General features: G+C 56.8%; 1 protein-coding gene across 1 annotated transcript in view; it reads right to left on the bottom strand.

Annotated features, from left to right (window-relative positions):
* Positions 1 to 1,115: 1,115 nt before the first annotated feature.
* Positions 1,116 to 17,730, bottom strand: part of STARD9 (StAR related lipid transfer domain containing 9) — a 99,034-nt gene continuing 82,419 nt past the window's right edge. The window contains 11 exon segments of the mRNA XM_081048425.1: positions 1,116 to 2,526; positions 3,007 to 3,165; positions 3,384 to 3,463; positions 3,674 to 3,876; positions 4,013 to 4,077; positions 4,268 to 4,389; positions 4,496 to 4,613; positions 6,252 to 6,389; positions 6,706 to 6,889; positions 7,314 to 7,511; positions 7,701 to 17,603. Of these exon segments, the coding sequence (XP_080904551.1) occupies positions 2,425 to 2,526; positions 3,007 to 3,165; positions 3,384 to 3,463; positions 3,674 to 3,876; positions 4,013 to 4,077; positions 4,268 to 4,389; positions 4,496 to 4,613; positions 6,252 to 6,389; positions 6,706 to 6,889; positions 7,314 to 7,511; positions 7,701 to 17,603 (11,272 nt within the window). The 3' untranslated portion in view covers positions 1,116 to 2,424.

The raw sequence follows: 17,730 nt of genomic DNA, 5'->3' as shown, positions 1-17,730 counted from the left end.
ATCCCACCCACTCCTTTAACAAGTTTCTACGGTCTGAACCTTTTTTCTTAATCTCTTTATTTTTCAAAGGCTTTTACCTTTGTCCTTTAAATCCAACTTATTTTACAGAAACTCTGGAAGTTCTGAATGCCTGGGAACCAAAACAGCTTTAAGAAGTGCTTTATCTTTCTGTACCCATTAGATGTGGCTGAAGGAAAGCACTGCCCCAGGAGGATGAGGCCCGAGGTAAGCAGCAGCTACTTCAGTCACCAGCTCCAAGGGAGGTGGGATAGACAGGCACGTGGGAAAGCCTGAGGCCGAGGATGCTGGTTAGAGGCCGCGCTGAGAAGGGGCCCACTTCTGGAAGTCGGTGCTGGCCCGCGGAAGCCGTAAAGGCCCATTCTAGGCAGTCAGGTGCCCTAGGAATTACAGACGCAGGCAGCCAATGAGCTAGTGAGCTAACGAGGTTCCTCTCTATATATCTGCTCGCCCTTTAGTGTTAAACACTGGCTTTCAAAGTGTGGGCCCCTTTCCAGACCCACTAAATCAGAAACTCGGGGGTGAGGCTCAGCTTGGGGCATAACAAGTTCTTCAGGTGATACTGCGCAGACTTTCTCAAGTCTGAGAAACTTGCCTAAACTAAAATCTGGCTTCATCGTGACCATGGAGGTCTGTGGGTCATCGTTAGCACTGACATTTTGCTACAAGATCAGGCTCAGTTAATAGTCTTTACGTTGTTGACTCGCAGGCCTGGCATGTGGCTTCTCTAGTAAGGGGCCAAGGTCACCTCTGGGCTACCCAGATGTTCAGATTTCCCTTGCTGGCTCTGCCTCAGAAGCCCCAGAGCTGCACACCTGCTAAGGAGCTTCCTTCCAGGGGACCGTGGTCACCGTTAGGTGTGGCAGTGACTTCTGGAATCCTCCCTCATTGTTCATTTTTGGGCTACAGCTGGCTATAACTGGGCAACTAATCTGGTTGCTATTTATGTGCCCTAGAGCAATGCCAAGCTCTGGGAGGCGCTCAGTACATTCGTGTAAACTGCACAGCTTGAAACCGGGCCACAAGGAGTTACTGCCATCGTCATCTCCAGGCTAAATTCTGAGCTCAAGTGACACACTTGGGTAGTCTTCAGTAATAAAAGTGCGTATCAGAATTTTAATTTATAAGTGTTCTGATCGTTTCAATCAACAGTCTTGGTAAGCGATTTATATGAAAATAGATGAGAGTACATAAATAGGCTGTTAAATATACCAAGTGTCACCAAAAAAACTACCCAGAAAAGTAAAAGTTTAAAGGCAATTAACCTTCAATCAACAACGTATAAATAACTTAATTTGAGGTAAGAGAAGAAAAATCCTGCAAACACTTTTAGAAAAATAAATCTCTGCTGTACTCGACAGAAATTTACCTTTTGAGCACATCTCGATCCACCTATGGTCGTCGTCTTCCACCAAAGATTCTGGGCACCGGAACTGACGCTGGGAGTCTCCCATCCCTACCACTTCCAGGTAACCACAGAGAATATTCAAAGCTCACGCACTGTCAACCAGAAAACCACGTCCTGGGGTTGCCGGGCTACAGCAGCAGCCTGGCATGCTCACAGACCGCTGGAGGCTGAGCCCGAGGCGCTGAGGTAAGGAGCCTTGGGACGCCCCTAGGAGTTCCCTTACCTTCTCTCCCGTCTTCCAGTTTTTCACCTCTGACATTCTTCTTGGCAGCAGCCAGCAGCTGGCTGCCCACCGCCTAAGTCTGCCATCCTCCCTTAAAGAGCTGGGCTCCACTTTGAACTCAGATCTGTCCAACCTGCTTCTACAGTGGGCTCAGTCTACCGAGCTCTGCTCAACACTCCTGACTGAGGCAAAGACCCAAAGTCCTCTCCTGTGAGGGAGAGGAAGAGGGGAGAAAGGAAAAATAAAGTGTTTGGTAAAAATAAAGGAGAAACGATTCTCAATCCGTGTTCTGGTTTGTGCAGCAGTTTTTTAAAACCAGTTTTCTGTTGGGTATTCTCTAACACTCCATCCCACGGCGGGACTGAATGCTGGCGGCAGTCTTAGCCAGTCGCTGCGTCCCTACCAGCCCGAGGGCTGGGCCGCGCTAAGGAAGGCCTGCAGGCTCCCCGCTCTCTTGGCTGTGCCCAATCCTGGTCCTCAAGCAGCTTGTCTGCCATAGAGTCCCAGAAACAAGAAAGAAAGGTGAGAAGTTCAAGGTGAGTTGAGCTTCATTTCTCCGGGTTGAGCTTAATGAGCTGAGGCGCTGCACAGGTGCCAGCTGCGACCAAGTACTGACTGGGCTTCGCTGGCAACTCAGGGCTGAGTACTGTCTGCCCAGTCGGCACAGCAGGCAGCTCGGCTCTTCCTGCAGCAGGGTGGAGAGGAACAGGAGCTGCCCCGGCGTCTGGAGTGTCCAGGGCCTGCGTCTCAGCAGCACCACGTTGACAGTGAGATGCTAACTACCAAGGAAGGAAGCCAGTCTGGCTATAACTAGCGGCTGCTGTCTGATGAAGGAGCTTAGCAGCTGAGGGGGGAAACCTGGAGCACCAAGTTCCACCTGAAATAAAGCAGAGAGGGGAGTCAAAGGTGTGAACTCCTGAGAGTGTGCCAGGGCACGCTTCAGCCCCCAGCAGCCCCCTCGGCTGTCGTGATGGGGGAAGCTCCTCGGACTGCACAGCCTGGAGCTTCCAGGTCCTGGGTTCTGCTGTTCAGATCCAAGCAGCGGCCTCACCTCCCAACGACAAGGTCAAGTCAGGGAACTGGGAGAGTGGAATGCAGTGCGTCATGCTCTGTGTCCTGCTGTGGACCCTGGGACCAGCCACGGAGGCTGCTGGGCTCTGGTAAAAGCCACTTCAGAGAAGGCTGATCAGCTCTGCCTCATTCCTTCCTTTTTGATTCCCCACGCACTCCCCTTACTGTGACCCAGGAAGGCCCTGAGTCTTTAGCTCGCAGGCCACAGGGCCTGGGCACTCAAGGATGTTGAGCAGCTGAACAGAAAACTCCCGGGGCTGTGAGGCCGGCTGCCTGGGGTGCACACCTGGGCCAGGTAGATGACTCTGGTGATCTCCTTCCCTTCCACAGTGAGGGGCTGCAGGATCCAGGCGCTGGGCAGGATCTCCCCTCGGACCATCTCTCTGCTGGGTCTCGGCATGGATGTGTCATATACGGACTGAGCTGCCATGACAGACAGGTGCCCCTGGGCGAGAGAGTGAGGTGAGTCCCGCCCGTGTGATGGGAGCAAACGGACGGGCTCCGCGTGTCAGTATCACGGAACGCAGCGCTGGGCCGGCCACCCCACCCCCACCCAACTTGCCTTCCTTCCCCCAGAGGCCCTGAGGCCCACAAAGAGTTCTTCTCACAACACTGCAGCCCACGTTCTTCCCACAAGAGCTTTACCACAAGCAGGGCAGGCACCTCTTTGGCTTCCACGCAGACACAACAGAAATCCCGCGGCTGCTTCAGGGCGCACAGGGTGGGACTGCACACGAGGTACACTGGAGGGTCAGGGGGAGGGAGTCAGCAGATGCCCGACACACCTCGTCCTCGTCCAAATGGTCCTCGCCCAGGGGCGCCCCAACACCGTCATCCCACAAGCTGCCACCCAGCTGGACCGAGCCTGAGCGAGCCTGAGGTGTCTCCGTCCCCAGCCCCCCCGGAGGCTGCCCCGACCTGCCCCCTGAGACGGCAGAGCCCCCCGGGCGTACCCAAACTGATGTTGTTGGTGACCCGCTGATGCAGCCTCGCGGTCTGGATGGGCTTGTGGTACAGGGGCCACAGGGTGGGGTCACTCACAGCTGCCCACACGTGAGACAGCGGCTGGAACAGCACGCCGGCCCCCAGGAAGCCGTGCCGAGTCGAAGAGAACATCTTGTAGTAGAGCTGTACCTCCTGCTCCTCACCCTGGTAGCTGGGGACACAGGGATGAGGAGGACGGGGTGAAACGGGTTCTCGGCTCCCAGAGGAGCAGCTCGGGGTGCAGAAGGGAAAGGAGAAAAGGCAAGAGGGACAACGCGCGTGGGAGCAGACGCTGCAAAGGAACTCACTTCCAGCCGGCCGCTGCCTGGCGGCTGAAGAGGTTGTGCAGATCATCCGAGCAAGCAGCCATCACCTAGGGACACAGTGGGGACAGATAACCCGGGCCCGTGGGTTAGTCACTCAGGCCAGCTTTTACAGAAGCCCCGTTCGTCAAGATGGAGCCACTGAAGAGCCTACATCGGCCTCTGCCCTTCCTTCCCCTTCCCCCCAGCCAAGGTCTCTTAAAGGAAGTGTGGGGACAAGTGGAGCAGTTAGTTCCTCACGTCAGTCACGGACATGTCCACGATGTGCCTGGCCAGGTCCTGGTAGGAGGAGGAGACGCTGGTCCCCAGGCTGGACAGGCTGGACGGGGAACAGCAGCAGCTGCCCAGGGAGGCTCTGCGGCCTGCAGTGAAGAAGGGGGTGGGGGCCTGAGATGGCGGGGCCTGGGGACAGCAGCAGCCCTCAGCCCCAAGGCTCCAGACCCGGCGGTGGCTGCCCCCACCACTCACTGTGGGCTGAGCCCTTCCAGGCAGCCCCGGCCAGACTCAGGGGGCTGTTCCTCACGGCAGAGCGGCCCCGCGCGTCCCCCATCCAGGATTCTCCAGAGTCCAGCAAGTTCGCGTCCCCCTGCAGAAGAGAGGACGCTCAGCACCAGCGCAGAGAGAGAGAGATCAGAGCCGAACGCCAGTGCAGACCGATCTCCTGTGCCTCTGAAATGCACTAACAGTGCCCAACATAAAGACTCCATGAAAAAGACCTTCCCCGTGGGGCTTATAGGAGCTGGGTGCCCGGGAAGTTGACAGCAATAGAAACCAGTCCCTGGAACATCTCCTCGCCCTTCAAGCCACAGGCTCAAAAGTTGCATGTGGGAAAGTTCCAATGGGTCACAACAAACTGGAGCCTTCTGTACCACTGTGGCAACAAGAATGACGCCATGGCTGGAACTGGCCTTAGTGTGGGCAGCAGACAAAGCCCACGTGGGAGATGGGAGTGGGAGGGAAAGCAAAGGGCTAGGAAAAGCCTGACCCTTCCTCCCGGCCCCAGGGACAGCAGCCAGGCCAAAGGTCCTGATCTGGAACCAGGGGATGATCGTCTGGATCTGGATGCGGTCACCTCACCTTTACCTCGGCCCGTTCTGCAATGACATGACCCTCGACCTCTGCTGGATCTAACAGGCACCCCCCATCCTACCTCTCATCACTTCCTAACCTAGCACTGCGTTCAAGACAAGAGGAGGAGCAAAGGCAGTTCTATCTCCATCCCCGTCTCCTTTCCTGGCTGCAACATACAAGTGGCCTCTCTGACTTTAGGCAGATTGAGATCCCATTCCACCTTCTTAGGGACTTTTCACTCTTTGTTCACTTGTTGCCTCCACCGCTCCCTCTTCACTAGATTCTTCCTATTAGCATTTAAGTTGCAAAAATGTCTCCCACCTTTAAAAACCTTTCTCTACAGGTGTCCCTGCTCTGCCCCTTACAGACAAATTTCCTGAAACGATTGTCACCATTTGCTGTCTCCCCTCTCACTCGCTTCTGAACCACTGGAATCTGCCTAGGTTTCGCCTCACCACTCCTCCAAGCAGCCGTCACCGAGGTCCCGTAACGTCTGTGAGGCTGGATCTGGGGAACAGCTCTCAGTCCTCAACTTACTGAGCCTCTCAGTGCATTCCACTCAGCCAGCCTCTCCCTTTCGCTTGAGACAACTCGCTTCCCGAGTCCGCAGGCTCCTGAATCCAGAGCAGGATTCGAGTTAGCAGGGCTCTGGTGCCTGCCCAGTCCGTCCTTTGGGTGTGTCGTCTTTGAGGCGACCAGGTGACGCACCTGCTGGTCCAAAGCTGGCCCTGTCTCTTACCCTTCCAGTCTCTGTTTAAACACACTCTTCAGAGTGTCTCTACTGAGCTTCCAGACGAGGTCAGGTCCTCTGCGTTATGCTGGCTCAGCACCCCTTCTTCATAAAACTTAATGCAACAATAATTAACCATAAAATAAGCTGTTTCATTGTTATCCCTCTAATAGCCTGTTTAAAGACAAGAATAGTTTTGCTCACTGCTATATTCCCAATGCCTAAAATAGCGCCTACAAAAGAAACATTTTTTGAATGAATGAATAAACGGAGAGAGAGAAAGACAGAACTAGAGGATGGACGAAAGGTCATCATACATGAGAAAGGCTCATGTCAGCAGTGGCCTCCGGGAGGCAGAACTTCCTGCCAGAACTCTTGCCTCAGCAGTCGGGCCCTGGCTCATGCCCAGCAGCTCCCACTCACCACACTGTCCGGGGACTGGAGCCGGCCTGACAGGGTTGGGCTGCTGTTGTAGCCAGAGGTGATGGCAGAGGAGAGGCTTCCACTGGAGCTGGTGCACAGCGAGCTGGAGGTGCCCAGGGTGTGTAGTTTTTCCTCTTCCTGGAAGGACAGACCACCATCAATCAGCTTCCGGGGCACCCTCGCTACCCAGCCCCCACCGCTCCCAGAACCCCCCTTCTCTCCTCCCCAGTGCCTCCCGCCTCAGCCTCACACCCTCACACCTCCCTACACCCCCACTGCATATATACCCAAGCCGCCTCCCCCCTTCTCTCCCCGCCCCCACTGTGGCCCTGGGGACAGGAGCTGGACTGATGAGGGTGACGCTAACGAGCATGAGCACAACTTTGAGCCGCATCGCAGTGAAGGCGCCCCAGTCTCGGGTCTGCCCCAGGCTCCAGGCCTGTCCCCTCCCCACCCTGAGCAGCTGGCAGAGGATCTGCTGCCGGATTCTCAGCTTCTCCTGCTCAGTCCGCTCCCGCAGTCGGTCCCGGGCCTGGGCAATCTCCACCTTGGCCTGCTCGCGGGCCCGCTGGTATTCTCGTAGTGTCAGCTCTATGTCAGAGGGCAGGTGAGCAGAGCTTGATGCCAACCCTGGGCTCCTGGAAAAGACCATGGGGTGGAGAGATGCCTTCTAACACGGTGGGTGGGTGAGGCCCGTCCAGCACCGCTCTCGAATGACCTTTCCTCTTTGCCCACAAGGCCTTAAGTTTGGTTTTACATCTCACACTGAGGCTCAGGCCTGCAGTCCCACGTAGCACGCCACAGCCGTGTCCATCCTCTCCCAGGACTCCTCTCTGCCCACCTCTCTCTTGCCCGCTCCCTCCTACACCCTCTTTTCCTTTGTCCCCAACTCCCCCAGCTGCCTCCACTTGTCCCAGGCACGTAGGGCCAACGCCTGGAATTACTCCTGTCAAGGGAAGCTGTAGCCTCCTCACCAGCATGCTATGACCCTGGCCACACAAGCCCCCCCAAGCCTTACCCCACACACAGCCGCTCTCTGCAGGGCTCTGGGGCCACCCTCACCTGGTGGAATCCACAACATCCTTCCTCAGTTGCTGCAGGTACTCTCGGCGCCTGCTGGGTAAGTCAAGGTCATGGGTGGGGAGATCCCTGTTGGGCAGGAAGCTCAGCTGTTTCTGGGGGCTGAGGCTTCGTGTCCGTCGGAAGTTGTGAAGTCGCTCAGCCCGCTGTCTCCGGAGGGTCTCAATGGTTTGTTTTTGCCTGAGATAAAATGTGATCGATTCACTGTAGCTGGCCCTGAATGCCCTTCTCCATGTTAAGATCTCTCTCTGACCCCTGGAAGATCCCAGAGTTGAACAAGGGGAGCGGGAACAGCCAGCCACTAGCCTTCCGTGGTTCTCCTTCCTCCCAGGCCATCCCTCACCCTCCCACTGCAGGCCCAGCCCTTACCGGGCGTAGAGCTCCTCCCAGGTGGACGGCGCAGGCCTGTCAGCAGCGAGTGCCTCCCCCGTGCCGCTCTGCAGCACCTGGAGCAAAGCATCGGACTCCCCGAAGCCGCGCTGCAGTTTTGCTTCCGTGAGTTCCACACTGAGTGAGACGTTCTGGGTCCCAACTTGCAGCGGGATCTGCTCCCTCCTGAGCCGCTCAGGACCCCTCTGGTCATCAGGAGGTGGGGGGAGCCTCTGCCCCTCCTCTGCGGAGCTGAGATCATGTCTGGACCCCAGCAACCCCACCACACCTCGCACCCCAGGAGAGTCGTTCTGAAGCCCGCACCAATGACTACATTGGTTGTGCACTGGGGAATCCCTCAGGCTGTGGTGCTGGGGCTCAGGGGCGCTGCACTTTTGAGAAGTGGGGCGCAGCAGCCCCTGAGGTTGGCAGGCCTCAGCTGGGCCCAAGGTAGGACCCTGGAGCCCTGTATCATCAGTCAACTCAGGGCCAGGGCAGGGGCTGGGGTGCTGGGGGCCTCCCCGGGAAGAAGACGTGTCCGGAGGGGGCTGCAGCTCCACCGGAGATGCTGGACTCTCAGCCCCATCTTCAGTCCTGTTCTGCCATCGACTCAGCCTCCTAATGCTCAGGGGGCCACACTTCAGGGAAGCCATGTCCTCAGGGACAAAGCCCTCAGCAGGCCTCTGGCTCCTGCTCCTCAGAGGTAGAGACAACAGTCTGCGCTGGCCCCAGGCGGGGGTCTGGGTTTGAAGCCTTTGGCAGGGCTGCTCTAAGATACGAACTTGGAGCTCCGGGCTCTGCTGCAGGCTGCGTGCGGGCGTTACCTCAGGCGAGGACCTGCTGTCGCTCCTTTCTAAGGGACTTCTGCTTTCTTTACATGGAGCCCCCACTCTCTGGGGGCTACTGGACTCATCAGTGGTTTGAGAATTAGTCACTGGAGGCCCCGGGGCCTCGAGGGGAAGGTCTGGGCTGGCAACGAGCTTCTGGTGGCCTTCAAGAGGTCGAGCTGAGGGAGCTGAGAGAAACAAAGCACCGAGGGGGAGCCCTGCCCCTGGAGTGCTAGCACTGAGGATGAGGATTGGGGAGGAGGCCCTGTCTACCAACAAGGCACTCGTGGGGCCCAGCTTCTTCTGCACCCCAGGCTCCCCAACAGGCTCCACAGCACAGGGGCAGGGCCCTGGGGAGTGAGAGGTACTGAGGCTGGGGCGGCTGACAGCCAGACCGGGCTCCTCTGACCGGCAGCCGGTGGGCAGCGCGGCATCAGGAGAGGCCTGAGGGTCCACAGAAGGGAGGGTCTGCCCAGAGGGGGCCTCCTGAAACCTCACGTGGGATGAAGGTATGGAAGGGCTCGGAGGCCTGCAGTGAGTGCTTTCTTCCTGAAGATCTGAAGGTACTGCCATTTTCCATGCTGTTCCCTCTGCCTCTGTCTTCTGAGGTGTCCCTGGGACATGTCCCTTTTCTTGAGACATGGAGGAGACAGCTGAGCCCAGCATTTCGAGCACCTCGCCGCTCTCCTGAGGGCTGGCCTCTGGGGCCTGGAGGGGCAGAGGGGGTGGGGCCAGGTCCGTCTGGAGACCCTCATCCACGGTGGTCTGAGTACAGCCATCTGTCCTAAGGGCCGGGGCCGTCTCATCTGGGGTATCCCTCTTGCTGTGCTGCTCCCTTTCAACCACACTTGGCTGGGAGAGACTCCCCAGCAGCTCTGAGGTGCTGTGCAGGAGCTGCGAGAGGTGTACAGACAGGCTGTGCATGCTGGTCCAGGAGATCAGGTCCGAGACTGGCCCTGCGCTGGCTTCCGGCGCAGCAGACAAGCTGTCAGGGTGGCTCCCGTGGGGCCTGCAGCCCAGGGTCTGTGTGCCCTGCTCCACGCTGCTCATCCGGGGCTGTCCCACAGGGCCGCCCTCCTCTGATGGGTACAGCAGCAGAATCTCATCCACTCGCCCTGCAGCACTTCCTTCAGCCCAGGGGGGCTCACCCCTCAGACAGCCTGCTTCATCAGGGGTGCCTGGCAACTGGGCTCTCTTTTCAGGACTCCTAGTGGGGGCTTCCCCTTCAGGACCGGTCAGGACATGGGGGTTCCCCAAGGCAGGCGAGGAACCCCATACTTTCCAGGTCTCACCTGAACCTTGGACATTTGCAATGCTGCTACATGGGCTCGCCAGCCCCTGGGCCCTGGCATAGGTGCCGAGGTGGGAGAGGACCGGGCTATTCCGGTCTCCTAGGCTGTTGTCCATGCTGGAGCACCGGGCCAGACTGGGAGGCCCGAGGCCCTGGGACGTCTGGCTACAGGAGACGTCAACCGCACTGCCAAACACATACTGCTTCCAGCCGACGTGCGCAGGGCCCTCTGGGTGCTGGGGCAGGACACTGGGACCGATGTCACTGGAGCCAAAGTGCAACACTCCTCTGTCCGCCTCCGAGAGCCACGTCGCTGGCCCAGGCCGGCCGCCCAGCCTCTCTGAGCTCCCCCGCCAGGCCTGTGGCAGAGTACCAGACATCCAGCTGCTCATGAAGTCGGGGCTTGGCATGCACGAGGGAGCTGAAGCCGTTGGGTAAGGAGGGCTGGCGGGCTGACAGGGCCCGTGATCAGCAGGGCTACTGCCCAAGGTAAGCGAGGCTTTCTGACTGCAGTCCTCGGCTTGCAGAGGTGCTGCCGCTGACTTTCCTGAGGAAAGGCCCCACGGATGTGGGTTCCACAGTTTGTTAGGCTCCTGTGTCTCTTCATCTGTGGGGGAAGGAGGCTCCACACTCAAGTTGAGCTCCTGAAGGGACCGGGAAGAGCTGACCACAGAGAACCGTGGTTTGGGGGAGGGCCTGGAGTTTGGGGAGCCAGAGAAGATGGCGATGACAGGAAGCGAGCGTCTGTGGTAGGGAGCCGACTGCTCACCGCCAGGAGAAGGCAGGCCAGGGCTCTGGGCCATGCGCCCCACAGGGGCAGCAGCAGGGTCTTCAAAGCCTGATGGGAACGTGTGGGACACAGCGGCCGTGGCTGCAGGCCCCTCCTCTCCGCCTGCATTTGTAATCGGACAGCCGTCTGAGCCACCTGCATCGGGACGCGGAGGACAGCTGCCCTGGGCAGGGTCTTCACCACCACCTGAACCTGGCTCTCTCTGCTTCTCTTCCTCCTCCCAGGGCCTGTTAGCCTGTGGTTTGCAGACGTGCCCTAACTCTGCTAGGAGCTTGGCTGGGGGACCTAAGCCACTGTGACCCCTGGACTTGGTGGGAAGTTGTGGCTTTTCTGGAAGGCAGCTGATGGCATTTTCTAAACATCCATGCTGTGGTTCCACCAGCAGCTTACACCCAACAGACTCTGCACTTAAATTGAGGGTGTGGGATTTCCCGGTTGTTGCAGGTAGTTCGGGCTTGGTTTGAGACTGCTGTGCATTCTGGCCACCGATTGAGCTGTCCTGGAAGCTCCTCAGTGGCTCAGAGGACACACCTGCAGGGAAAGGGGCAGCCTTGAGCTCTGTGCTGGCTTTCTGCTCAGCAATCTTTTTCTCAGGATCCCTTACTGACCCTGAGCTTCCCTCAGCACCTGCATGGCGGAGGGAAACTGTCCTCACGTCAGAGGCAGCAGGGGTGCTGCACCCTTGAGCCAGAGACAGGACAGCAGCAGCAGCAGAGGGCTCCCGCGGGCTGCTGTCTGTTGGCTCAGATTTCGCACGAATGCTTTTGGGCTCAAGGCCATGTGCCAGGAACACGTCAGGTTTCCCGGAATAGCTATCTCCTCTCTCGTCCACTCCACAGGCCCTGGCAGATACTATGCAGGGGGGTTGGGGAGGCTGTGGGGTAGCCTCAGAAGTCCCCTTCCCCAGGTCACCATTGCTGTAACACAGTAAAGGGGAGGAAGGGAGAAAACAGGCATGAGAAGCAATGGGTTGAGGGTTGCAGAGTTGTCTGCAAGGAAGAGTTCTGCTGTCTTCTTGCCCCCCAGATGGGCTGAGAGTCCTTCGGCCTTCCATGCTCCCCGAGAAGACAACACACTCTGAAGTGCCCTGTGGGCATCTGCACGAGGCCTCCTCGCCGCCTCCCCCAGGATCTGCACTAGGTCTTTGATCTGGCAGTGCACTTGGCCTGGCATGGCTGCTGCCAGCCCTGCAGGCTTCTGCCGGCCCAGAACCAACGTTCCCCTCCCCCCTCACACTCTGCTGTGTGAGTTCAAGCCTTCTCAGGGCTCCAGGCAGGGCGGTGCCTTGTTTGGGACGTGCCCTCCCTTCTTCTAAGATGTTGGAAGCTTTGAGGCCGTGGCCGTGGTCTTGGTTAGGCTCTGAGAGGCTGGCAGAATTCTGAACATCACAGATCACAAGCTGCCTTTCCAAGCAGGCTGTTTTCCTTCCCTGTGCAACCACTGAGAAGTTACCTGCGCCTCCGCCATATGTGGTGTCCAGAGCTCTAGGCTCGTGATGCGCTGGGCTGCTCTCCCGACCACCAGAGGGCTGGCCCTCTGCAGCCGCCCAGGGAGCTGACCGGCTGTGCCCACGCCCACTCACTCCCGGATCATCGGAAGGGTCCCGGGGAGGTAAGGCAGCCGTTTCTCTCTCTGGTGTGACCCTCCTGTCCTCCTCTGTAGCTCCTGAAGGAAGACCGTCTGAGCCCAAAGGATCAGAAGGTGTTCTAGTCGCTTCTTTCTTTTTCTCTCCGATTTCCAAAGCGCTGCAGTGACATATAAACTCTTCCCCTGCTCCCAGGTAACGTCTCAGTTCCCCAGAACGATGGCTGTTGCCTAGCGCAGGGTCAGCATGGGAGGAAGTCTGTGAGGGCGGCAGTGGCCCTGTGCTGATCTCGGCATTGGGCACAGGTGGAAAGCTTTCTGTAGCGAGGGCTGTGGCCTGAAGCACTTGTCTCTTATCAGTCCCCAGACGTCCTGGTTCTGCAGAGGGAGATTCCACGTGAAATCCCTGAGCTTCGTCCTCATACCTGGTCCTGCCTGACACTGGCTGGTCCATTGGTTGACACTGAGGCCTGCCAGGGGCCCTGGAAGGATATTCAGGTTCTAATAATGTCTCATAGTACGGAAGGACTGTGCCTCCAGCCAGCAAGTCATGAAGCTGCTTTCCCTGGGCCTTGGCCTGTGTGATCTCCTCCAGCACAGCCAGTTCTGTGGGTGCACAGGCTGTGGGCTCCAGGGGTGGCGCCCTTGGCAGAGACACAGGTGCTGAGAAAGCAGCACTGGGAGAACTGAGGGCCTCGGCCTCCTTCTCTGCCTTCTGCTTCACCTCCCTGCCTCGGTCGTTACCTTCTTCTAAGAGACAGCTGTCCCTCTTTTCAAGCGGGCTAGCGACCCTGTTCAGGGAACTGGCTCTTTCTGTTCCTCCCTGTGCAGCTGCTCCAGGCACCCAGGGACTGTCAGGCATTTTCAGCACGGTAGGATCCAGCACATAGTCGACTGAAGCGATGCCTACAGTGTCGGGCGCATGCAGATAGCTGCTCGGCAGGCTCAGGGAATGCAAGGACAAGGTGTGAGGAGCCGCAGGGGGTGCTGGCCGGCTCAGCCATGGGCTGCTCTCCTGGCTGAAAAACGTGCCCATACAATGCTGGCTTGGACTTCGAGGTTTCTGAGTCAATGAGACCATTTGGTGTTCCTCCTGTAGGCTCTCTCCTATTTGCGTAGCCATTGCTTTGACTCTGCCTTGAACTTTTGGTTCCTCTTGCTTAGAACTACTTTCGGGTTTGGCAACTTGGCTGTCCTGAAAACCTTTCACAGGCTCCGATTCCTTAAGACTTCCCCAGCCACAGGGCTGCCCTCTGGGGCTGGCTGACGCACGCACCAGCGTGCCCTCTTTCTCAGAAGACCTCTCGGGCCTGGCCTGCAACGGCACAGCTCCAGCCGACGCTTTCGTTCTCCTTGGATTAGCAGAAGTGTTGGTGGACTCTCTGGGAGCTGGACATGTCCCTAAATAATCACAAGTGTCCCTGGCGGGTGTGTCTACTACAGCTGGGTGGGTGGGCTCCCTCACAAATTTAAGGTCTTGTACCCATTCCCTTGACATGAAGGGGCTCAGGGTAATTTTCTGGGCCTGGGAATCTTCCCCAATGCTACTGCTAGCCTCCATTTCTCCAGCTTCACCATCACTAAACATAGCACCATCTGTCTGCTTTGGAGATGGCTGATCCTTGAAGGACAAGTGGTTTCCAGAGCTGCCTGGCCTCAGGACACAGCCAGCCATCTCCTGGTCACTGTGGCCCTGGAACACAGTGGTACCGACTCCCAGTGTGTGGGAAGCATACAAGTGCTTCTGCTGGGACCCCATTTCTAAGATACCATTTTCCAGCTGCATGACACTCTTAATTAGCTTCGCCATTTCATCCGCATTATGAACTCTTCTATTCTTTTTATTTCCCGAAGGTGGTTCTTTGGGATTTAATGTTTCTTGTGACTTTCCAGGGCCCTTGCATTCACTGAGGTGTCTTTCCTGAGAGCATGGAACTGATTGGAATCTTTCATGCGTAGCCTCTGTCCGTGGAAGTTTAAATTCTTCCAAGCTGTCTTTGGGACGGAGAAATTTTCCCAAGAGCCGAGTTTCATTCTTCCCTTCCCCGTTGTGGGTTGGACTCTCACCCTGGGCCACTGTCTCTGCGCTGCTTACTCTGCGATGTACTGATCTAGACTTCAAAGGAAGAGAAGCTTCCCCTCGCATGTCCCTGTCAGGGCCTAAACTGATGGCTTCATAGGTGAAACCACACCTGGCCCCAGCAGGGAACTGTCTATTCCTATCGAAGGCCTGGGTCTGTCTGAGGACTGCATGTGGATCCTGCTCTTCTCCAACGGTCCCAGGTTCCCAAACAAGGGGAGGCTTCCTGGACCCAGAACCATCTGAGGAGACACTGCAATAGGACCGTACAGTGGCCTTTTCTCCCTCCTCGAGGGCTGGAAGACTGTACATATTTAAATTTCCAACTTGATTTTCAAATTCACATACGTTTGTGCTGGTAGATGTAAGAACATGTCTATTCTGAGCAACAAAAAGATAAACGGAATGATGGCTTTCTTCTTCAACATTTCCAGGGCATTTCCCTATTTCTCCGCTAACTTCCTGAGTGTTCAGACCAACTGGTCTCTCTGCTGTGACCTGCTGAGATGAGGTAATCTTGGAATTCTGTTTTTGCAACAACACTGGCAAATTATTCTTCACATAAACATTTTGGAGAACTTGGTGGTCATGACCAAAGCCCCAGGCTTCCCTGGGGGGTGGGGAAGGTACTCTGGCTTCCCTGCAAGCCGGGATCTCTAAGGCAGTTTCTGTCAGGACATCCCGGCTTTTGGTCACATAGACTGTTTCCAAGAGCGGTGGCTGCAGGGAAGATGGAAATGGATTCCAGGGAGCAGAGTGAAGGTACAGCTCTGGACCTAATGGAAAGGCGAAGGAAAGATCGGTGTGTCTTCCAACCACTTTCTTGGAGCTCTCCTGGTAGTCTGCCTCAGCTTCCTGTAGGGGGTGGTGGTTGCTGTGACTTAATTGCCCAACCTGGCCTGCACAATTCTTCCCGAGAGGAGCCCAGCCTTGGGGCCAATGGTCTTCTTTGGTGGCTATGGTGACATTACTGTGACAAGGGTTCTTCAGGAAGAAACAGTCATCAGAGGAAGTCATCAAGCCAGGCTCCCTGCTGCTCTGAGAGGACTCTTCAAAGTTGTTCTGTTTGATTTCACATGCTTCTGTCATGGAATCTGCTATCTTGTTCTCTGCAGCAAAGACCAGTGCATTTGTTGTTCCAGAAGTCAATGATTCTACGTCTGCTGAATAATTTCCACTGTAACTCACTTCTTTCTCATTAGTTGTAAAGAAATCTGAAGTACCTTCTAATCCGACACTCAAACTGTCCTGTTCTTTCTCTGCTCTTGAATGCCTACGTTTGGATAGATGGACAGGGAAGTTGTGGAAATCCAGACTGCTAGACGCCCCAGAACCAACTGCCAACAGAGTATCTCCTCGTTTGCCTGACACCTGGGTCAGGGAACCAGAGTTTTCCTCAAGGGAGGTGAAAGCTGGCCTGGGCTCTCCTATGGCCTCCAAAACAGGATGGGATAGTTCAAGCAGGTACTTCTGCTGAAGGGCAGCCCAGTCCTTCTCACGGACGCTGCCGACATGGGCAAGGGAGGCTGCGGAGGCAGCCAGCACGCTTGACACACTCGAGTTGTTGGATGCGTCAGAGTTGCCGTGTTGGACCGTGGCAGGGACACCTCTGGCCTGAAAGGTGCCATCAGCTCCTTGCTGAAGAAGCCTGTGAGACCCCCAGAGTGACAGCCTAGAGGCATCAGAAGCAGGGATTGTGTACACAGCTTTGACACTGTAGGGCAGCTCAGCACCGCCTAGGGGCAGTTTGGAGCTGTAAGGCCGGACTGCTTCTGTACACAATGGCTTTCCTCCTTCCATATTTAGCCAGTATCCAGGCCTCTCCCAACCACAGGGCTGAAATTCCTGGACATCAGGACTTGGACATAAAGAACTCACGATTCCTGGGGGGCTGCTGGGATCGATCTTGGAGTCACAGGAAAACCAGGAATCCAAGGATACCAGAGGGCTCGCTCCAGACACCTGCATGCCCTGGAGAGCGGTGACTTGTTCTGAGGAGTTTGCCTCCACCTCTGACTCAGGCTGCTCACAGGGGGTCTGGGGCTGGGCTTCCAGGTAAAATGAACTGCTCATTGGCAGCATGGCATCCAGCCTGGCTCCTGTTCTGTGGTTGATGGGACCCAGCCTGCACATTGCCTCCTGGCCCACCATGGGCACACTGGAGGTCTGCAGGTGCCAAAAAGTCTCTGTGGGCATCTCGTCAGCTGAACCAAGGAAAGGCTCTTCTTGCTGCTCCTCCCCCAGTTCTTCCTCAGCATCAATCAGGCTGTCCAGCGAAAAGCTCCTGTGAGCCTGGGCAAACAGTCCACAGTCTGAGGATGTGGTGAAGCCCCTCACTGAGTCTCTAGCTCTGGCCCTGAGGTGGCCGTGGCTGTTGGGGAGATCAGTACCCCCTGGCTTGTCCTGTGGCCTTCGGTACCCCTTCTCAGCCAGCGAGTCCTCCGATATTTGACTGCAGTCACTTTCAGAGTTCTCTGGCTCTGGGAGATCCTGCTCCTTCCCCTGCGGGTCCTCTGGCTTCAGAGTCTCCGTCCGGGCTTTGGCATAGACACAGGAGAGAGAATCCACTGAGTAACTGCTATCTGCATCAGAGAAATCACCATCTTTTTCTCTTGTGTGACCCACTACTGGGCTGGAATCTGCGAGTGAGGCCATGGCGTCTGAGTCCCCTGCACTGTGTTGCCTCTTCAAAGGGCTGCCATGGGGCCAGTGAGAGGACTTTTTGGTAATGTCTCTGACCCTGGCGGCCAGCACCCTCTGCTGCCTTGTTGATGCCCTGCTTGGAGAAAGTGGTTTGGATTCTACCCCCAAAGTCTTGGCTGCCTTTCCACGCCCAGTTGCCTGTTTGCATCCACGGGGATGTGAGGAACTACAACCAGCTCCTGTAGCAGCCCTGTGGGTCCCAAGGTGCCCTTTTCGCCGCTCTGCTGGTCCCTTAGCCCTCCTGGTCTGTGTGGAAGGGGGCAGGGCTTCTGGCTCAACTTTTGGCTTCGGCTTGTTAGCTGGTTGGCCCAGAGAGGCTAAGCTCTGGGACACCATCCGACCGGGCTGCTTACCCACTCTCTCCATTTCCTGGATGCGGGCAGACTTGGAGCTCAGGGTGAGGCAGGCGCCTGGGGCTGAGGCCTCCCAGCCAGCCAAGGCCGCCCTGGCTGTGCACAGCTGGCCCTCGCCTGAGGAACGGAGGCCATTGGTGCTGAAATTCCCTGTCCTTGGAGGGTAAGAAGCAGCTGGGGGCAAACACACTTCTGATGGGCTTTTCTCTGATGTTTTGTCAGTTAAGTCAGGAATAGAAGGTAATGTGTCGGAGATCTCCTGACTCAGGAAAACACTGTGGAGACAAGGAAAGCCATTTCAGAAAAGAAAGGGGTCCATAATTTCTTCTGACAGAGGGACTATAAAGTCTCACCTAATTTGCTCTGAAAGAGTTAAAGACTAGGCCAATGTCACTGGCCCCT

This window comes from Rhinolophus hipposideros, assembly GCF_964194185.1.
Source record: "Rhinolophus hipposideros genome assembly, chromosome: 5".
NCBI classification, from domain to species: Eukaryota; Metazoa; Chordata; class Mammalia; order Chiroptera; family Rhinolophidae; genus Rhinolophus; species Rhinolophus hipposideros.
Note: the sequence above shows the minus strand (reverse complement) of the source record. Positions and strands in the feature narration are given on the sequence as shown.